The sequence below is a fragment of the Pistacia vera genome, unplaced genomic scaffold (genome assembly GCF_008641045.1).
Source record: "Pistacia vera cultivar Batoury unplaced genomic scaffold, PisVer_v2 Contig976, whole genome shotgun sequence".
NCBI lineage: Eukaryota > Viridiplantae > Streptophyta > Magnoliopsida > Sapindales > Anacardiaceae > Pistacia > Pistacia vera.
This window is the reverse complement of record NW_022196863.1, coordinates 85,367-107,327: the sequence shown is the minus strand read 5'-3', so window position 1 is coordinate 107,327 and position 21,961 is coordinate 85,367. Positions and strand designations below refer to the sequence as shown.

The 21,961-nt window shown below is 35.2% G+C and overlaps 3 protein-coding genes across 3 annotated transcripts; all 3 read left to right on the top strand.

The window, feature by feature from the left end:
- The first annotated feature begins 1,330 nt into the window (after nt 1-1,330).
- Nucleotides 1,331-6,944, top strand: LOC116121381 (ferric reduction oxidase 7, chloroplastic-like). The gene is made up of 9 exons (XM_031407338.1): nt 1,331-2,512; nt 2,596-2,692; nt 2,990-3,184; nt 3,343-3,577; nt 4,005-4,332; nt 4,627-4,912; nt 5,002-5,245; nt 5,407-5,842; nt 6,578-6,944. The coding sequence occupies exons 1-9, from the start codon at nt 2,287-2,289 to the stop codon at nt 6,748-6,750; spliced, it is 2,220 nt and encodes a 739-aa protein (XP_031263198.1). The 5' UTR covers nt 1,331-2,286; the 3' UTR covers nt 6,751-6,944.
- Nucleotides 6,945-9,706: 2,762 nt separating this feature from the next.
- LOC116121373 (ferric reduction oxidase 7, chloroplastic-like) lies at nt 9,707-14,260 on the top strand. The gene is made up of 9 exons (XM_031407329.1): nt 9,707-10,198; nt 10,292-10,385; nt 10,457-10,654; nt 11,576-11,810; nt 11,979-12,306; nt 12,392-12,659; nt 12,819-13,074; nt 13,182-13,617; nt 13,793-14,260. The coding sequence occupies exons 1-9, from the start codon at nt 9,982-9,984 to the stop codon at nt 13,960-13,962; spliced, it is 2,202 nt and encodes a 733-aa protein (XP_031263189.1). The 5' UTR covers nt 9,707-9,981; the 3' UTR covers nt 13,963-14,260.
- A 4,330-nt stretch (nt 14,261-18,590) lies between these two features.
- LOC116121376 (uncharacterized protein At5g01610-like) lies at nt 18,591-21,661 on the top strand. The gene is made up of 3 exons (XM_031407332.1): nt 18,591-18,815; nt 20,244-20,298; nt 21,127-21,661. Exons 1-3 carry the CDS (start codon nt 18,714-18,716, stop codon nt 21,504-21,506), a joined length of 537 nt encoding a protein of 178 aa, XP_031263192.1. The 5' UTR covers nt 18,591-18,713; the 3' UTR covers nt 21,507-21,661.
- The last annotated feature ends 300 nt before the right edge of the window (nt 21,662-21,961 follow it).

Below are 21,961 nucleotides of genomic sequence, written 5' to 3'. Positions count from 1 at the left end.
AATTTTACAACAAAAATCTATTATCGAATTTACAAATTAATTATAATTTATAGTAAGACTTGTTAGATATAACATTAGTAACTTGTTAGATATGTAGTAAGACTTATGTGTATAAAATTAGATATTAGAATTTAGGAAATATTATTATCTAAAATGGATATTAGAATTAGATATTAGACTTATACAATGCAATTTATTGCGTCTCTCCATCATTATAATACACATAAATCTCATCTTCCTTCTTCTAACTAATTGGTAAATTTAATTTACAATAATTTTAATTTGCTTTTGTATAAAGTTCATCTTCTTTAATCTGTTTAGTTTGTTTCGTTGATTAATTTCCAACTATTTAAATTAATATAAGATTAACAAGATTGATTGGATATTGATAAAATTGTATAGAAATTAATGTGGCGTAATGCATCCGTTCACCTTTACCAATTAGTTAATGAATGGATATGTATGAAAGGTGCATTTCATTTCGGCAACAATAATGCAGAGAATTATTTCTATGTGTCATCTTCAACATCAGCTGGTACGATTGTAATGCTTCCTAATCCAAAGAAAATATGAACCAGGGAATTAGTTTGTTGCATTTTAATGACAATGACTGCACGAAATTTATGACTCTCTCTATATAAATTATAAGGTACATTTTCTTTATGGTCAGTTGGTGAAAACATCAATTTCTACACATTTAATTTAGAATTGACGTCGAAGAGACTGACATAATGGGCAATTGTCTGAACTCTTGGCTCGAAAATTGCAGGCTTGGATAGTGCTAGTCTGCTCTACCATACACTTACACTCAGTCCTGGATACAAGATTAATTATAGATGATAGAGTAGATATTTTTCAGTTATTGGGTATCGTTATCCTATATTTGAACCGTTGGATTATGATTAAAAGGTTGATTTATCGTATTCTAAGGGTTAATACAAAGTTGAAATTAACATTAACCCTGATCAATATAAATGGAACAAATATATATAAGAGTAGTCGACATGTCCCACCCAAGGTTTAGCGAAATCCAGATTGGTACCCCTTGTTTCATTTCCCGTTTCATTTTTTAAACCGTTAAAGGCTAAAATGGTCCTTTCCTTCACTGTGGAGCTCTCTCTTTGTTCCACTCGTTTTCTCCCTCTCTCTACAGTCTTTCTTCACCAAGGCCTACCATATTCTTCCCTTCTTTCTTCTCTTCCCTTCCCTTTCCTTCTCTTCTTATCTTTCCTCTCTTTGGCCGGCGACAAATGGTGGAGCTGAGTTCCAGCTGCATCGTCAACACCCTCTACCACCGCTGGCCAGGAGATCCCAACCGAGATTGCTGGCCAGGCGGTGTCTGGTCTTGAAACGGGAGGGATGGATGCACGAATCACAAATCCATCTCCACTACCCTTCGCCTTGCCGTGGTCGATTGCACGTTCAATCGCGCGAGTCCCTGCCGCCATTGGTTGGAGTTTTGTGTTACGGGAGTGCTTGTGGGAGTTTGATTGCTTGTTGATTTGTTGGAGTTTGTTGATTGTTTGTGTGTAGTTTGTGGAAGTGTGTTGATTGTGGAAGTTTGTGAGAGTTTGATTGTGTGTTGTTTGTCAACCATATCCACCACCTTGACCCAGCTGCCTTCCCAAGCCGCCCCCCACTTATCCGACAAAAAACCTCACCCACCCAACCACATCTACGCACGACTGCCCCTGTCGTGCGGAGGGAAAAAACTGACGATTTGTAGAGGGAAACGTCGCAAAGTACGACTGTCGTGCGGCCCCTGGAGTAGATCGTGGACAGCAAATGGTGAGTGGGGACGGCCGGTGGTGGGGTGTGTTTTGTTGAGAAGAGTACAGGGGTTCGTGTGATGGTGGCAGGGGAGATGATGAAGAAGGAGGTGTAAGGGCAGTTTGGTAAAAGAGCCCTTTGCCCCTGTGTCTGAACCCATCCATCACTAACGACGTCCATTTAAGGGTGGGAATGTGAAATTTACGAAATCAAGGGTACCAAGGGGTTTCGCTAAACTTTGGGTGGGAACATCTTGTTTACTCTATATATGAAGTCTCATTACACATACAAGCCATACGTATAGAAATTAAATTTGATATTCCACCATGATTGGACTAGTAAGTTAAACTATCGATCTCATGAAAGTTAGGTTGCAGTCACATCAAGTTGTGGACAGGTTTCTTCTTCAATAAAGTAAAAAAAATTTCACCATGCATGCATTAAATTTTGCAGTATAAATATTCTTTGTAATGGTCATGATGAATGCATATTATAGAAGCTAGCTAGAGGTTTTCCATGGATGAACATTCAGCTCAAGAACAACTTCTTCTTGTTCTTCCAAGTGTTAATCTCGAGAAGAAGTGTTTCTTTTTATCTTCACTCAAATGGATTCTCACGATAGTAACGTGGCTTATTTTCATTACTTGGGTCGTTCTTGCCTTTCTGTTCCCACTCAACTTGACGTATGAATTTATTTTGAGTGCCACCTCTTTCTCCTCCGGAACTTTTCTTGGGCTTGAAGGTAATAGTTATTCTTCTATTCAATTATATTCTTAATTTTAATTATATTTGTTTTCTTATTAATATCTTAAACTTATTTTGTAGGACCTGTGTTCTTATTATTCAGCGGCCCCATTCTTCTTATTGCATTTTTCTCGATACCATATCTTATCATTTCTGGGAAGGATCAGAAAGTCCAAGAGTATGTTCTGTAAATGGGTACTTCTTAATTATATATACAAAAATTCTCAAGTATAGACTTAAAGTCTGGACCTGAATTCTTGCTAACAAGAGTTAACTTATGATCACACGTAAGATTTTGTTGTTTCTCTCGTTAAAAAACAAAAATCTTACTTGTCAAAGTTACCCCATGTATGAATGAGCTTAACTCTCACAAGTAAGAGTTGAGGTACGGATATTGAAAAAATGAGAATGTTTGTAGGAGAGATTGAATAATTGTATATAATTTTATGAATATACAATTAATTTTTGTTTGCAGGAAGAAGGCTCCAAGTTACCGGTTATGCACATTTCCTCTTCTTGTGGATGGACCTCTTGGTGTTGTTTCTGCGGCTGAGTTTATTGGAATTCTCCTCTTTGCTGTATACCTTGTTTGGTGTATATATATTTATGCCATTCAGAATCTTAGCTCCGTTAAAGATGAGTCCCCATTCACAACAACCACACAAAAAATGTACGTAACCTGAACCTTTGGATCATAATCCAAAGATTGATTGAATATCATAAACTAATGGTTTGGATGGAGAGTAACGTTATCCCAGTAAATATAATTTAATTCCTTTATTTATGACTGCATGACTAACTTGTTTGCTGTGATTGGGACGTGGCCAGTTGTTACATTTTGGATATCTGGGGATTTTCTTTGGCGCAGATTGGGATAATCTTGTTGGCATTTCTGTTTATTCCAATAGCGAGAGGGTCGATTCTTCTTCGTCTCATTGATATACCTTTTGGACATGCTGCAAGATATCATGTATGGCTGGGACATCTCACTATGCTCTTCTTCACTCTCCATGGACTCTGTTATGTAATTGAATGGTCACTACAAGGAGATCTCCTTAAAAAAGTGAGTCATCCTTCAATTTATTCTCTTTCAGAATTAATATTTATTGTTTGCTTGAAAAATAATTAAGGGTAATGTATATATACACATAACAAATTATTAACATTCATTAAGATATTTCAAGTTTTATCAATTAACCGTTGGATTGAAATAGATGAATAACATATTCTATATTCCTATTTTAAATCTTATAAGGATCTTTTGTTATTGATTTAAAAACTTTTACGTCGTAATTATTTGTTACATCAATATTATATATAATATGTATGTTACCCCATAATTAGTTCACAAGTGTCTATTCATTGTATAATTATGTGAGACAAGCCTATCACATCAACTATATACGGTTTGACAAATTATATCTAACTTCAATTAATATAATCACGAGTGAGATGTGTATTTAAAGCTAACTTTTATGTACAATTTGCAGATGTTAGAGTGGCAGGAAAGTGATACAGCCAATCTTGCAGGTGTTATTGGCCTCACAGCTGGTTTGTTGATGTGGATCACTTCACTTCCATTCGTGAGGACAAAATACTTCGAAGTCTTTTTTTACACACACCAACTCTACATAATATTTGTCATCTTCTTGGCTTTGCATGTTGGTGTAATCTTTTTCAGCATAGTTGCTGGAACTATATTCCTCTATATGCTTGATCGATTTCTGAGATTTTGCCAATCTCGAAAGACTGTTGATATAGTTTCAGCCACATGCTTTCCCGGTGGAATTGTAGAACTGGTCCTTTCTAAACCTCAAAGTAATTACTTCCAGGGCTTTTGTATTATCTGTATACATATGCATGTGCAGTGTCATTTTCTGATTTGGATGTCCATCCATTTTTTAAATCTTGACAATGACTTTTTTATCTTTGTGGTTGACAGTTAATGCTAATGATAAAATTTTATTATCTTTGATGAAAAATTGGTAAATAATTATTCAACACTAATTAATGAGGTTTTTATTTTGAAAAAATATGATACTTTGCATAAGAGACCAACTATATATTATATATAATATAAGTGAATTAACTAGGTTAATTTTTTTTCTGCAGGTCTTCACTGCGACGCCCTTAGTTTTATATTCCTTCAAGTTCGAGAAGCATCATTGCTGCAATGGCATCCTTTCAGTGTTTCATCTGTCAGTGGTACTGGTGAACATCAGTTTTCTATTTTGATAAAGACTTTTGGTGAGTGGACACAAAATATAGAAGAAAATATCTCAAATGTTTCTGCGGTAATTGAATTATATCAAGACGGAATAAATCTCCAATCTCCTTTTAGGATGATAACAGCTTCTGTTGAGGGGCCTTATGGACATGAATTACCACACCACTTAATGTAAGTCATTAATTATCTGTAATTAGACCAACTTAATTATATTGAAATATTAATTTGGACTGACTTGGTAATTGATTTTGTTGTTTTAGGTATGAAAAGCTTGTGTTAGTAGCAGGTGGCATTGGGATTTCACCATTTCTGGCTGTATTGAGTGATATTTTTCATCGAAAAAGGCAAGGGAAACCTTGTCTAGTGAAAAATATATTAATTGTCTGGGCAGTGAAAACATCAAACCACCTATCTCTTCTTTCCCTGATCAACAGGAACTTCTCCAATATTGAAGTAAATCTTGATATCCTAATATATGTCACCCAGCAATCTCAACCTCCATTGGTAGGTCCACTACTTTCATTATCAGTCCATTTACAATACAATTATGATATCAGTGTCTTTTTATAAGTTTATCGTTGAATTTTATAAAATTACAACGATGGACTCGTAACAATAATGGTGGACTTATAACATTGGTTAATTTTTTTTGCTGTTAACTGCAGGATGAAGAGGAGGGTAGACTAGTTGAATTCAAAGCCACAAACTCTTTTGTTAGCCCTGTCTACAAAGGAAAAACCATGTCTGTTCTGGTTGGTACAGGAAATAATAATATATGGTTTGGGATATATCTAATCTCAACTACACTTGGCTTCATTGCCGTGGTGTATTTGTTGAATGTGTTTTACATAAACCCTAAAGACTTAAGTTTGGGTTGGTACCATGGCCTTCTCTTTGTAATATGTATGGTTGTCAGTGTTTTAATCTTTGGAGGACTTGTCGTTGGGATATGGCATCTCTCAGAAAGGAAAATGAATGGTGAGGATCATCATATAATAGAACATAATGAAATAGAACATCCCACAGCAGATAAGGATTGTTTAAGTCAAGATCTATATACTTCAACAACAATTCGGTATGGTTCAAGACCAGATCTCCAAGGTACATTTCCTGCATCTATCATTTATTACTCTTTAAGTTATTTTGAGAAAATCTATGGTATGTGTTAGTACTTAAGCCAAAGGGAGAGCCCAATCCAAAAGACTGGCTTGATAGGTGGGACAACCTCTAGGCTTAAGTATTACACTTGGTGGATGTAAGATCTCGATGTGGGATCCTAACATTGCACCCTCCTTCAAAAGTCGACATCCACGACGACTTTCACTTTATTGAAACTGACTTGACGGTAGCCTTTTACCCCTTTGAGCGGCTTTACTCACCTATCAGTTATTCGATGCAATACCTCCTTCCAAGAAGAGAACGCTGCACCTTAATCTAGCCTATAGATAGCCATTTCCGCAGCTCAGCTCTCAACGAAAGCACCAATATTAGTACTCAACCCCAAGAGAGAGCTCAATCTAAAAGACCGGCTTGATAGGTGGGATAGCCTCTAGGCTTAAGTACTACACTTGGTGGGTGTGAGATCCCGATGTGGGATCCTAACAGTATGATACGGCGATTGTATTACTGATGTAGTATCACAAGACAATACGTATGTTCTATAGTTTTTCATAATGAATAGGATAAACATACATTAATTCGCTACTCTCATGCAGATGTTTTGATTTTTTTAAATTCCGGAATATATTAGATGATGCCAAGTAATTAAAAGACAATTTTACATGGATCTTTATGTTAATAACGCTGAAACTGACATGTTTGTGATTATGGTGGCAGAAATATTTGAATCCATAAGTGAGCGATGGGGCCATGTTGATGTGGGAGTTATAGTATGTGGTCCTCCAGCTCTTGAATCAAGCGTTGCTAAGGAATGTAGGTCATTGAATCTGATGAGAACAAAACATTATCGTCCAATTTTTCATTTCCACAGCCATAGTTTCAGTTTGTAAATTAACAAACAAACTAATGGTTAATCATGATCATGATCAGCACCAGTTCATATTATATTGTATCAACTGCTTCTGATTTGATTGAAAAAACTTAGGATGCAAACGCAGCTGCAGTTAGAACCACCAGTTGTTTATCATATATCTGCAATCCAATCTTCCATTTGACTGTTGGTTATGCTTCATACATATTCCTGGTTCACAGAAACAGAGATATTAGATAATATTTTGTAGTTTCTGCATATTAAAACAAGTTGTTTATCATATAAGTTGATATTAAATCTCTGCTATATACAAAGCCTAAACCTTTCAAATTCTAATTAATTTTAATCATGAAAAAGGTGATTCTAACATAAAAACTAAGTGCAAAAACCAGTCGATTAATTCCTTCAGAGAATAGCATCCTTCTGTGAATGATATAATTAAATGAGTGAACTCAATCGGTTTCTTTATGCATCAATACAAATATGTGGCCATCAGCAGATCCCACCATTTTGTCATCAAGATTTTCAGAAAATGACATTCGTAGAAAAAATTTATTGCCTTTTCTATTATGTTTATTCAGTCTTATCATTAATAAACAGAGTTAACGACATGTTCCCACCCAAAAAAATGAGCATTAACAAATTCATATCCGTCCAGCACAATTTTGTTAGTAATTTTCATTATGAGAAAAGGTAAAATGGTCAAAAGTTCATTATTATTGAGGGTAGAATGGTCAACAAACATTTAGTCGTTGGAGAAGAAGAAAAGAAAAGGGATGACGCACATTAGCAGCGTCACATTCACGATTTTTGCCCTTTTTGGTTCGATCCTAGTGTTCAAATTACTTCTGAGACCACTCACAAAATCCTCATCACCTCCTGTACAAAGCCCAAACCTTCATTTGCCATCATCACTCACCATTTCCCACCACCACCTCCATTCTCACCGCCGACTCTTCAAGCCGGATTTTCGATCGATTTTTAGCTAGAAATTCCCCTAGACACCAACATCACACTCCCCACGATCCACTCTACAAAACCCTTACCACTATCATCGTCCCTTGTTTGTCGATCACCGGTCGTGCATCGCGCTACCTTTCAACTTCCAAGCCGACTTCCGGCCGTATTCGGTGTCAGAAATCATCCTTGCCAGCACCAATCGACTCCCTGGATCTTCCTCTTCAAAAGCCCTAAAATTCTTGATTCCGTTTGCTCAATAATTGTCTGCAATTGAAACTTCCCCACCCCAAGGTTTTCAAGTTTTGATCGATTGATTAGGTCTGATTCGTTCGGTTTTTGTGTTTGTTGGGTTCAAAGACAATTAAAGAATGTTTATTTGTAGTATTTGTAATTTGTTTGTTTATTTTCTGGTCACCGGCACTCCCCAACACCGATGGCAATTGCCAGCAATGGAAGAGGTTAAGAAGAGAAAAAAAAAGAGGGTTTTTTTTTTTTTTTTTCGTAAATCGCTATATTTCCTACCCAACTCATAGGAAAACATAATATTTGGGTAGTGAAAAGGTATTTTAAAAATGGGCGGGTATATATTTGTCAATGGGCCATTTTTTGGGTTAGGAACAAATCGTTAACTCTTAATAAATTTTACAATTTGACGAACAGTAAATCTACAAATACAAATCTTTGCTCTAGTTTCTTCAAGTTCATGGTGAACCAAAAATCTTAATGTTGAAGTGCAAGCTCTATCCAAAAATCTTTTGTGTTTATTTTAATGATAACCAATTAAGCAACGTGGGGATTTTCTTAAAAGTGAAATCAAATTATTAAGCCAGCTTCCCCTAAATATGAGCTAAATTAAAAACCACATGGGTATTTAGTAAACGTGTTTTCTGCATTCTCAACTTCATGATTGAAAAAACATGTAATCAAATTAGAAGAGAGAAATCGTTGCATTCACTGTATTATTGGACTCTCTTAATACTTTTATTAGTAAAACAGATTTGACCATAAATGACTCTCATCCATTGGATCAATCTTATGATAAGAATTGATAGTTCGAATAATGTAACAATTTATTAGGTTTGTTTGACCAAAGAATCAATATAATATATATAGAGTTGTGATTTTGTTACTTCACATATTTTATATTATCTGTGCGAGATTTATCTTTTTCATCAATTCAATGGTGTTAAAACAGGGAGAATCAAAAGCTTTGTATTGAGTAGCATACTTTGATTCTCATTCAAAGTGTCAAAGACTGTTTAGAATAACAATTGACTTGATTTTGATAGCCTAACATAAAGAGAGAATAAGCAGTTACAATCAGCAACTTAATGATAGATAATTACTGAGAAATAATCAAACCTAAAAAATCTTCAACAGTTTAACTGTGCTTGATTTGTGGTTTCTTCTCAATAATTACGAGATGTTGAGTTTGTACTAAAGTAACATTTAATAACTAGTTCCAGTAGGCTACAAACAGGGGTTAAAAATAAAGGACTTAAAATAATGTTAATATAATGATTAATTGCAGAAGCCTGCTTCTCAACTTGAAATGCGAAATTAAGAGAATTGTGTTCATACACAATAGGGGCTCTTTTTCAACTTTGAAATGTGTAGACCATGATTAAAGTTACTGAAGGAAATAAAATTGTCAGTTTGTATTATAATAATCTCCTCGAGCAAAATTCTTGCTTTAAAAAGAAGTTAAAGTTGAAGGCATTACATTATGATTTTTAATAGTTTCTTGGCATGATTTAAGTTTTGTAAGGGGCTTCCTCCCAATTGCTATTGATTGGGAAATGACTAGTGATATGAGATGTATTTATGGTTAAGGTACAGAATTAGTGGACCTTGCCTTCCTCAATAATTTACATTTGACAATTGACAAGTCACAACCACCTTATGTTTTATGTTTTTTTTTTTTTTTTTAATTCTTCATATTACTTGGAATGAAAGCCACCACTCATTCCAAGTTTCATTTATCCACACTTGTAATCTGTTAATTCTGGTGGGAATTCATTTCTCATCAGATTTTTTAAGCAATCAGTGGACACTGCTCCCCCTTTTTTTGTGTGGCTTTGTTTTAGTTATCCTTAATTCCAAATTCTTTTCATGTATAAAACGACAAATCCTTAATATACTTGGTTTTTATGGGACTGGGGTTCCACAAAGTTTGGAATTTTTCCCATCTTTACTTGTATTTATGTAGCTTTGGCCTTCTGGGTTCACTCATCAGCTCACTGCACACCAGAGAAACTCTGAAAAAGAAAAAAGAAGTGATTTTGTTGCCATGGATGAACCTCTTCTTCAAAATGAAGGTCTTGAGGCTGTTTATGTGAAGAAGACGTCTCTGTTTGTATCATCAGTCAAATGGGTTCTCAAGTTTTTAATGTGGGTGCTTTTTGTTGCTTGGATTGCTCTCATTTTTGTGTACCCATCAGAATTTGGTACCCAACTGTTTGAGAAATGGATTCAAGCCACCACTGGAACTGTTTTCGGTGTTACAGGTTGGAAAATTCAAACTTTTGGCTCTCTATAATTCATCTTTGTTACTGTTGTCTTGTTAGTCGTCTCAAGTTTGATACTTTGTAATATTGCAGGAAGTATATTTTTGGCATTCAGTGGACCAGTCCTTGTTATTGCTTTTCTTTCCATTGTGCATCTTATTATCTCTGGGGAAGAGGATCTCCCAAGGTATGCGATTCTGTGATAGTGAATATTTGTCTGTTGTATGTGTTATTTTGTAACATAGAACTTATGTTTAGGAAGAAGACTTCAAAATACCCGCGATTTCGGTTGTGGACATTTCCTATGCTTGTGGATGGACCATTTGGAGTTGTATCTGCAGCTGAGTTTGTTGGGATTGTCCTGTTTGTTGTGTTCGTAATTTGGGCTGTTTATGCTTACACCATGACTAATATCAGTCTCCTATCCAAGTTCCAGATTCCTTCTAAAGAGAAAAGGTACCATATCTTATCTTTCATAGATCAATTCTATTGCCCCATTTATTGATTTTAGTTGTTAAACTTTACTTTTATTAGAAATCAATTGGTTATTGTAACTTTAGTTTGTTGAAGTCGATAGGTTTTGCCAATTCATGAATGCTCTCCTTTTCGCTTTTCGCTTTTCCTTTATCTTTTTTTTTTTCTTTTTACTCTAAATACTGTCAGCCACTAATTCTGGTTACACTCATTTTAGAATGGTTCTCCATCAATTCTTTTCTACTGCTTGTTTAAGACTCCTACTTTTGTTTTTAATCGAAACTGCATATGAGGACTACTTTAACTTTGTTCTTACTGGCTAAAGCATGACCTGGATTCAATCTGAATTGATTGTTTGCAAATTTAAATAATGAAAAATGTTAGAAGAAATAAAATATAATAATTGGAACTTGGTTTAGTTAATTTCTATACAAGTCCAGTTCAAAATTTGGTCTGATTGGAATTTGAAAGCTTGAAGCTTCAGCCCTGTTAAAGTTTGTAGTTCAATATTTTTCAAGTTCAACCAGTAATTTGATTCTCACATCCATTGGCCTTATCATTGTACTGGTCCTACCGTAGATTCTTACGCATTCACATGTCTGAATTTTTTTTCTCTGTAATGGATATTCTCTGTTCGTACACATGTTCTGCTCCGCAGCTCTACTTGAATATGTTTTGAGATACTGTTCAATATTTCTTGTTCTCATAATTTTCTTTTATTTATTTGTTAATCTTCTGCTGGTCTAGCACTACAATTTCAGTAGGTTGTTATCATTAAACATGTAGCATGTTACCTTTTCGATTCTTCAAGAGGTTAGTGTTAGCAATTCATAAGCTTTCTTGTTCTTTCACTTATGAGGATCAATAATATTTGCTGACTTCCTGGTGTCCTTGAACTTTCAGTCTTTTCATGTTGGAATTGTCTGGACTTCGCTTTGGTATGATTGGATTACTTTGCTTGGCATTTTTGTTTCTTCCGGTTGCAAGAGGTTCTGTTCTTCTCCGCCTAGTGGACATCCCTTTTGAGCATGCTACAAAATATCATGTGTGGCTGGGGCATCTTACCATGCTGCTTTTCACTCTTCATGGGCTATTTTATGTGATAGCATGGGCTATTCAAGGTCGCCTCCTAAAGGAAGTGAGTCCTTACACACTTAATTCTCTTGCTCGTATGAATATATGTGCTTAAAAATAGATGTATGTTTGTAGACGAAATATAATGCATACATATTCATAAACATGTTTGTGCTTCACTGAAAAGACTGAAGTACTCCCTTATTGCATATTTTAATTTTTTTTCATGCAGTTACTGGAGTGGGCAAATGTTGGTATTGCTATTCTTCCAGGAGTTATCAGCCTTTTAGCTGGCCTGATGATGTGGGTGACATCACTTAATCCTGTGAGAAAGCAATATTTCGAGTTGTTCTTCTACACCCATCAGTTATATGTAGTCTTTGTTGTCTTCTTGGCACTGCATGTTGGTGATTTTATTTTTAGTATAGCTGCTGGAGGAATATTTCTTTTCATACTTGATCGCTTTCTGCGGTTCTGCCAATCAAGAAGGACGGTAGATGTACTTTCAGCCTCATGCCTTCCCTGTGGGACTGTGGAATTGGTTCTTTCAAAACCTGCAAGTAACTATAATGCTGCATGAAGTTATTATTTTCTTGAAAAATTTTAGCTACCATATCATTAATTGGTTCATCTTTAACTATGCAGACATGCGGTACAATGCCCTCAGTTTCATTTTCCTTCAAATTCGGGAATTATCTTGGCTGCAGTGGCATCCTTTCAGTGTCTCCTCTAGTCCTCTAGATGGTAAATATCATGTGTCTGTTCTCATAAAGGTTCTTGGAGAATGGACAAAAAAGTTAAGGGGAAATATTTTGAGCATATCGGAGGCTGAATCCGAAGAAGAGCTACCTAATACCAAGATAACAGCTTCTGTGGAGGGGCCATACGGACATGAATTGCCATACCACTTAATGTATGTAGAGTAAATCTTGATCAAATGTCTGTGCATAATAGCTGATCATCAATTGTAATGTTATTACACATTACAATTGTATTTACTGGAGATTCAGATTGATTGCAAGTTTTATCCTTTATAAGCTGATGATTTGACTTTGCCTTTATGTTCTCTTAGGTATGAGAACCTAATCTTGGTAGCTGGTGGCATTGGAATTTCGCCATTCTTGGCTATCATAAGTGATATTCTCCACCGTCTTAGGGAAGGGAAACCTTGTCTACCAAGAAACATTTTGATTGTTTGGGCAGTGAAGAAATCAAATGAGCTTCCTCTTCTTTCAAATTTGGACATGGAGTCAATATGTCCATTTTACTTTGACAAATTAAATATTGAGTCTTGCATATATGTCACTCGAGAATCAGAACCTCCCTTGGTAGGTTAAGTTTCTTCTATTATTTTTCCTATATAATTTTTCCTTGATACTTTTTTGTTAGAATCAATTAATTGAGTTCTGGCATTTCATTTTTTTTTTTTCTGCAGGAAGAGGGTATGCAGCACAAGGCTATGAACTCTTCTGTTTATCCTGTCTCCAATGGTTGTGCCATGTCGGTTTTGGTTGGTACAGGAGATAATATATGGTCTGGGCTATATGTTATTTCATCTACAGTAGGCTTTATTATTTTGGTGGCTTTGTTGAATATCTTCTACGTAAACCGCTTCAGCATAGATTCATGGTGGTACAAAGGCCTTCTTTTTATAGCTTGTATGGTTGCTGGTGTTCTAATATTTGGAGGCTCCGTGATCGGTTTATGGCATCTCTGGGGAAGAAGAAATTCTGCAAGAGTGGAACATAAGGATGATGGGATAGGAGTTGACAGATCACAGAATGTCAAGACTATGGCACACAAGGATATTGAACCAGCGAATCCCAACAGTTCAACTGTTATTCGGTATGGTTCAAGACCAGACTTCAAAGGTATTTTCTCTCTTACTTCCTTTCTCTTTTTCGGTACAAAACCATGATGATATATTACATAAACAAATTAATATAAATATGGAAAAAGAAATGTCAGGATAGGAAATACTTTAGGAGAAAATATCAAATGGATGATGAAGCATTGAGATCTCTGAGATGTCCTTTTTTACTGCAGAAATATTTGGATCCATATCTAACAAATGGGGCAATGTTGATGTGGGTGTCATTGTGTGTGGTCCGCCGACTCTTCAGTCAAGTGTTGCAAAAGAAATCAGGTCACACAGTTTAACCAGAGATAGCCATCATCCAATATTCCATTTCAACAGCCATAGCTTTGATCTGTAGAAGCTACATCTTCTTTCCAGCCATAATAACTTATAAACACGCATACACCCTTCCTATGAGGAGCAGTCGTAGCTTTGTATATGTATCTGTATATATAGGGTTTCATATTTTGAAGATGTTTTCTTAACCTTCATATTATATACGTGTAGTTATTGTTCAACATATATAATATATAGATATCAATTTACAGTATCCTGATTCCTGAGCTCTGAAATAATGTCAATGCAACCAACACCACCGTTGTAATGAAAGAAAGTCAATTAGGGGGACTGTAAATATATGGAACATTTTATGCTTGAATTTGATACTGTAAATTTCATCAAATTGCTGCAATATTGATATTGAACAGACAAGAGCCTAAGATCATACCAAAGCTTTCTTGGGGGAAGAAATTATCCAGTTATATTTCCGAAAAAGAAAAACATGTCTATTGTTGAATACAAATGATCTAAAAACTTAGCTTAACAATTAATTCATTTAACAGCTGAGAGTCATCTCATGTTCATCTTCATTTATGTATGACAAATTCCCATAAAGGAAGTTTTGTAGCCATCTGGCACCAGCCAGACTGATTTTGCTTTATTTGATTTTTTTCTAGAGCTTGTGTGCTCCTTAGGGCACCTGTGCCCCTGCCTCTTTGTTTAGAGCTTGTGCGCTCCCTTAGAGCACTTATGCTGTGTCCCCTCTCTCTTTGTATAGAGTTTGCATGCTCCTTTTTTGAGCGGTTGTGTCCATCCTTTTGTCTTGCATGTCGAAAAAGAAAAGCACATCCGTTTTGGTCAGTTTTGATCTCTAGCTTATAGCACGCTAATTAGACAATTTTTAACAATTGATAAGGTGGTTTACAAGGATTAATTATTATCTTTTCCAGCAATTTTGCACCGTCAATAATTATCTATTGTTCACCCCAACAAACCCAACCAATTCCACTACCCCCATGCTTAATAAATCCTCGAGGATTAAATATGGATGACCCTTGACATTTACCAGTCCAAAGGAGTGTTGTACATCTGATAACTTCAGCGTAAATTTATATAATGAAGGAGCTGCTTTCAAGAAAGCCACACAAGGAAGAAGGTAATTGCCATCTAATACTTCAATTGTCATTTCCAAATGCTTGAGATTATACAGTTGAGGAATATCGTCAGGAACTTGTAGCATACACAACCAAACACTCTAGTATGTTTGAGTGATGGTTTTAATCCACTCCAAGAGCTTCTGGTACATGAAACGAAAAATGTAGAGAAAATATTTTTAAGAGTGCGAAGACCAAAAAAAAAAAAAAAATCTGCAAGAAACGAATACGAGGATGAAGAGATAGAAGTATGTAGATGCGAACGTTTGTGTTGGAATAAACCACTTCTCCCGCAATACGACGTCAGGAGAGATGTTGTCTTTCCTAAATCAAAATGTGGTAGGGATAGACTTTTTAGCCTATTTCGACGCAAACTTAGCGTTGTAGTAGGCCTGGATATACTTTTAAGCCTGTTGCAACCCATAACTAACGTCATTATAGGCCTTTTTTATGCTTTTTAGCTTGTTGTGACACGGCAATGGAGTTGCAGTACACCTTTCCCCTTACATTGATGCAAAAAGTTGTGTCATTAGAGCCAATGTATCAATATTCCGATGAACTTCCGATCATCCTGATTTCCATTCGAAGACTTTTAAAAATATATGAAGCGTTGACATCTTAGATATTGTTCTTTTGACTGCAGAAATAGTTCGATCTATATCTAAGAAATGGGACATTATTGATGATGAGGGTGGCATGGTGGCGATCCTTCGACTCTTTAGCATCAAGTGATGCTAAAGAAATCAAATCACACAATTCTTGGTTTACAAGCTTTCTACAAAGCCTCGGCCTCAGCATCATGCTATCTATTTGGAACAATGAACTAATGAAGTTGGTTTACAAGCTTTCTACATATTTAGGTTCCATGAATTTTCTTGTTACCACAAGCTGTAGCTTCTTTTTAACATTGTAGACCTGCGCGATACAATGCCCTCAGTTTCATATATCTTGGCTAGCTGCAGTGCCATGCTTTCAGTGTTGCGTATCCACTCCCCTGGATGCCATGTCTCCTCTTTCAATCATGATATAACCTGGAGTTGGTCTGGACTATGAAGCTAAGAGTAAAGCTCTAGAGAAGTTCAATTGAATGAGCTTTCTTTTCTTCTATAGTCAGTATGGAGTCAATCCCTTCATTTTTTTTTTTCTGATAAATTGAATATTGAATTTATAATTTATGTCACTAGAGAATCAGAACCTTTACTAATAGGTCTACTTGGTACATTCCGACACTAGCTGATTTTATCTTTTAACCTTGTACAATCACTTTCGTTTCCATTTTTGCAGTGTTTAATTACAGGAGGAGAGTAGAATTCATGAGGCTATGAGCTCTTCCATTTTGTCCAAGAGACACAGAACGTTCAGTTTTGGTTGGAACATTAGTTCATCAGCCGGGGAAGAAGCCGAAGAAGAGGGAAATAATAAAGGAACAAGTAGTGGCTCATAGAGATATATGCCAAGAATCTATTGCTACTGTGAAAACCTTATACGTACTGAGATTGCAGAAACAACTTCAAATGTGCACTTTTTTTTTTTGGTCCGGAAACTATTTATACTAAAAATAATACCTTTAATATATGTATATTTATGAGTCAATACATGCCATAGTCTCTTTTTATTGTTAATATTCATACTTGCACTTATATTAGATACACCTCTAGTTGATTGATCTCCATTTGGAAACCTGCTACTTCCCAAACATATTATTGCCAACAAGCTCTTTTTCTATTGATAGCTAGATTAGGCTTCTAGTTTTATGTTCTTGTTTTTATTCCCATCCCTAATAAAATGTGTTGATAGTTAATGCAAAAAATAAATAAAAAACTCATGGGTTTGGCATGGCGATCAAGGAGGTTAGTTTCGGTTGTTAGATTCAAACATTGTGATCACCTACTACAATAACATTGTGGCGAAAATTAGTTTAAGTACACGTAGACTATTCAATGAACTTTAGAGATCAGTTGAAGTATACGTAAATTGGTCTGAACACCCTGATGACCAAAATAAATAAATAAAATGGTTGGCAGATAAAACAAATAATTGAGAGAAAAGAAAAAGATTGACAAATGACTTGGTAATATAGGGTGCGTTTGATTTTATTATTTTGGATAGGATTTTGGAAATAATATTGGGTAGTTGAATAGGGGAGTATTACGAGGTAAAATTTAAAAATTTATAAAAAAAGCCCCAAACTTTACTAATTTTTTAAACACTCCAATATATAAAATGACAAAAATACCCCCACCACCTGCAGTGCCAGATTCCGGCCAACACCGCCGGAATCTGGCCGGAAAATCACGTTACGACACAAATCGGTCGGATCTGTGTCGTAACGCGTCATGGTGGATCTGGCCGGAAAAGGTCAGATCTACGGCCTGCTGTGGCCGTGACGGTCAGAAAAGACCAAAACAACGGCCATCTTTGACCGTCGTTTTCGGTCAACGATGGCCAAGATTCCATTTCTTTGGCCGTCAGCCACTGTGGACCTGACTAGAAAATGCTAGATCGGTGAATTACCAGTCAGTTCTGATCGGTAATTCACCGTTGTGGCAGATTCCAGTTACCACCGACGGTGGTTACCGGAATCTGGCAAGTATGGGTTACGGGGGTATTTTTGTTAATGTTTAAACTTGTTTTTCAGGGGGTATTTATAAAATTAATAACCTTATAGGGTCTAAAAATAATTAAAAAAATAGAGTAACATTTCTGTAATAATAAATCAAACATTATTTAGAGAATATGATTGAAAATATGGGCAAAAATAACAAGCCAAACATGCCTATAAAATTTTGTTGATCATCTAAACTTTTGAGCTGGAAAATGCAACCACTTTGCCCCACCATGTAGAATATTGCATCTTCCACCGCCACCACATGATAAAGGTCAATAGAAGCGTTCATATAAAGCATCTGCCCCGAAAAATAAAAAACAAAAAAAAAATTCTTCTCCTTTAAGACTTTACCCATCTCAACAGCTAACTTTGTTCCAGCATCAGCATATATAGTTTGGTTCACAAAGTGATGGAAGGTCCAAAAAAAGGGTACGTGAATGTGAACTCAACACAAAGCTCATATGTTAAATCGATTTTTATTAAAGTTATTTCAAACTATTAGACTAAAGGTCCCAAATGATAAGGGTAAAATTGACATTTTTGTTTAGTATTACCTCGACAGCTGTGAGCGCCGCTATTTTCCCTGCACGGTTTGGCTGTGTTGTTTGTCTCTACATTTGGGTGCCTTCGTTTTAATATTTCTATCCCACCCTAATTTAATTTAATTTAATTTAATTATTTTTAAATCTTTTAAATTGATTAATTTAACTAAACATAACTAATAAAAAAAAAATTATGAATTAAAAAAAACATTCCCACCCATCCACATATTTTTAAAGATAACATTTAATAGATAGATAAAAATATTTTTATTAATTTTAAATATTTTATTATATAATATATTTAACTAAATTAACAATTATAAAGAATCAAACATATTTTTAAATTCAAATACTTCTTACTAATAATAACTTAACTCAATTTAAAAAAAAAAAAAAAAAAAATCTGTCGTTAACTTTATCATTCGGCTTTAAGTGTAAACTGAAACCGTAGTAGCTGTTGTACTCACTCACTTAGCATTCAAACTATTTTTGAGTGTTAAAGAGGGAGATCTGAAGACACAAGGAAATGGAAAAAGCACTCACAACCGTTAGCAGTTTTAAGGTTGGGAGCCTGTGGATCTCTAAAAAAGCTAAGGAAGAGCTCTCCAACATCTCTCAAGACATCAATGTGAGTTTAGATTTTAACCTTTTGTTGAATTTCCTGTCCTGGTTTTTGTCTAGTCTTTCAGAAGTTGTGTGAAATTACTAATGGAGTGTGAGATCTGTGGATTTTTGTTGAAAGACGAAGAACTGGGAGATGGGTATTTTTATTTAAAGGAGATTAGGAAAAGGAATGAAAGTTACACTGTGATTTAACTGCTACATTTGGTAATTTTTTGGGCTTGTTTTGGTTAGTTTCAAATGTTTTATGACATTATTCTGCTTGGGCTTCTTTTATCAAAAACAAAAGGGTTTCATCTGTTCTGAACTTCGATATTTTCTAAATGCGATATTTGTGTCTGTTTTCTGTGTCTCCATTTTTGTTGTTAAACTTCTGCTGATATGGAAATTCATTAAACTTTCAGAAATTTGACTATTGAAAGGAAGGGAAAGAAAGCAGGAAGGTTAGAAAAAATTGATCCATTGGGTTCTAGAAAAATGAGATTTCTTTTGAAAATTGTATTAAACTGATTTAAAGGGCTTCATTTGGTGTGAATTCTTAGAATTTTCCTTTCATTTCTCTCATCCCTGACTACACAGTGAAATGTTGTTGCTGACAACTAGGAAGGGTGAGAAAGCATTAGTGTTTTGTTTGGATATAGAATGGAATATTGATCTATTTTATGGGATATAAAAGAGTAAGCTCTGTATAGTAAATACAATCAACATGATGAACCCAACCACAAAAAAGTGAATGAATAGGGGTTGTATGACATAGATGTTAACTACTACATCATAATTATGACTCTTAACTTAATTGAGCAGCCAAAAATGAAAAGATACCTCAAAAGCCAGATGTTGCAAAGGAAGATGTTGTCTTGGAAACGCTTGTCCAGCATTGGCCTTATGAGATTAAGTTTTATACTGCTTGTATGACTAGAATTTTAAGATATTCATGTGTGCTGAAAATCATTTTGTATGCTTAGAGCTTATAGTGATATGAATCCCTTTGGCCACACTGTACTAGAGCTAGAGTATCATATCATTTCAATGACAAAACAAATTCTCAACTTACTCTATGAAATTATTCGAGTGTCCATCTTTCTTTGCATATTGATGTCAACTACATACACAGTTACATTGGTATAGGTCCTTGGGATGATGATTTGTCAGTGTTCCTTTTCTCTTTGGATTAGTTTATTTTGTTATAAGAAGTCATTTCATAAATGTCAAAGCTAAGCTTATCAACTGAGGTTGTCAGTTAAGGTGTAAGTTTACAACTGGAATACTTAACACCTTATTGTATCAAATTTTATAACTTGTAAATCATACCATGAAATGAAAAGGAACAATTTTATTTTTTGATATGAGATTGGTCTTCATTTTGGATATATATATATATAGAGTTAATGTTACTAATTTTTTGGTTTTTCTAAAACTTTCCTTGCTGTTTCAGACTATCTCAAGTACTGTTGAAGAGAAGGCAAAATGGATTTTTAACAAGCTGAAAGGTGCTTAACCGAGTTTTTCTTTCATTTGCTTGTCTCTTAAAGATACAAAATTTGCTCTATGAATGACTAATTATACCAAACCAATATTTTGCTCTGAAAGTTATTTTTTGCATTCTACTTGCTGTGAATCGCCATAATACAAAATCCCTTCCAATGTTCTGGAGACTCCATTTTCTATCCCCTCTTGCTAGAGTTGGAACTTGTTAGATAGATGTTAGTCTGTATCATATATCTAAATTACCACAGAGCGGCTAGAGGGAGATTATGTGTCTGCTGCCTACCATTTGTGGAAGCCATGCCCTAGTTGTCATATGCCAGAATACAACTGAATGATTGCTATTATTTTTTATGCAAAAGAAGGTAACAAATAAGATAAATATGTCAATCCTCCATCAACTAAGTTACTTGTGAATGTATCTTTCTCTTCAAATATATTAGCAGCCTCTTCATTTACTTTTCATGTTATCGCTAAGAGCTCCTTCTAAGGTGCCATAGTTTGCCTCAGGGGTGGAAGATTTTGCACTTATTCCTCTTATTTATGTGTTCCTTCACTTGAAATAGTATTTCATCCATGTATCCTTTGATAAGCCATTCTATTTTAACTACTCAGATTTATTTCTTAAATTCTAACTTTGTAAATATAATAAAAAGTGTAGTGTGTAATTGATCAGTCTTTTTATGTTTTTACTCTTTTTGTGAGGTAATACTTGAGTATGCTGAGGTTGTAGAAACTAGAGGGATAACTTTTTAGAAAGAATTTCCTTTCTTTCAAATAAGAAGGCTTGTATAGTGATAGTAAGATGCTTATGTGTTTGTTTTTCACCATAGGAAAACCTATGAAAAGCTTGCCTGATCTGCTTCGAGAGTACAACTTACCGCCGGGCCTCTTTCCTCAGAACATAATCTGTTATGAATTTGATGAAACAAAGGCCAAGTTGACAGTGTACTTGCCGTCTACATGTGAAGTGAGCTTCAAAGACTCATCAGTTATAAGGTATGCAACACGAGTGAAAGCAAATTTAATAAGGGGAAAGCTCACAGGTATAGAAGGAATGAAGACCAAGGTCCTTGTATGGGTTAAGGTTACAAGTGTGGCAGTTGAGAACTACAAGTCTGATAAAGTGTGGTTCACGGCTGGAGTGAAGAAATCAAAGGCTAAGGATGCTTTTTTAGTGCCCCTGAATGCTGTTAGAGTAGAAGAATTTTGAGTTAATATTCAATATCATTGCCTGATGCCAAGAATTAGACGGCCCAAATCTTTTGTAGTTTTTGATAGGTCAAGAAGTGATACAATCATTTCACTTATTTGACAGTTGCATGTATTTTATTTATTGTCTATCAATATTTAGAATCTCATTTCTTCTGGGTTGGCTTTACTTGTGTATGAAATATTCCACCTCGCATTCTCAAACTTCTCCAAGAACAGCCTCATCTTTTCGCTGCAAAGAAGGGAAGATGTCTACCTCCTCGCATGCTCAAACTCCTACATGAACAAACACAGAAAGATTCGTACTTCCTCGCATATTCAAATTTCGAACTCCAACAACAATAGCAATACGGAGCAATGATGGAAACTGAAAGATTTATACCTCCTTGCATGCTTAAACGCCAACAAGAGAGGCTACAACAAAGAGCAAAGTTACAGGAAACTCTTACTAAAAAC

Excerpts from the sequence above, each read along its gene's own strand:
- LOC116121381 (XM_031407338.1), top strand. The coding sequence starts at position 2,287 with ATGGATGAACATTCAGCTCAAGAACAACTTCTTCTTGTTCTTCCAAGT. Across the intron at positions 4,913-5,001 it reads GAATTACCACACCACTTAAT|GTATGAAAAGCTTGTGTTAG; the intron begins GTAAGTCATTAA and ends TTGTTGTTTTAG. Across the intron at positions 5,843-6,577 it reads TTCAAGACCAGATCTCCAAG|AAATATTTGAATCCATAAGT; the intron begins GTACATTTCCTG and ends TTATGGTGGCAG.
- LOC116121376 (XM_031407332.1), top strand. The coding sequence starts at position 18,714 with ATGGAAAAAGCACTCACAACCGTTAGCAGTTTTAAGGTTGGGAGCCTG. Across the intron at positions 18,816-20,243 it reads ACATCTCTCAAGACATCAAT|ACTATCTCAAGTACTGTTGA; the intron begins GTGAGTTTAGAT and ends TTGCTGTTTCAG. Across the intron at positions 20,299-21,126 it reads GATTTTTAACAAGCTGAAAG|GAAAACCTATGAAAAGCTTG; the intron begins GTGCTTAACCGA and ends TTTTCACCATAG.
- LOC116121373 (XM_031407329.1), top strand. The coding sequence starts at position 9,982 with ATGGATGAACCTCTTCTTCAAAATGAAGGTCTTGAGGCTGTTTATGTG. Across the intron at positions 12,660-12,818 it reads GAATTGCCATACCACTTAAT|GTATGAGAACCTAATCTTGG; the intron begins GTATGTAGAGTA and ends ATGTTCTCTTAG. Across the intron at positions 13,618-13,792 it reads TTCAAGACCAGACTTCAAAG|AAATATTTGGATCCATATCT; the intron begins GTATTTTCTCTC and ends TTTTTACTGCAG.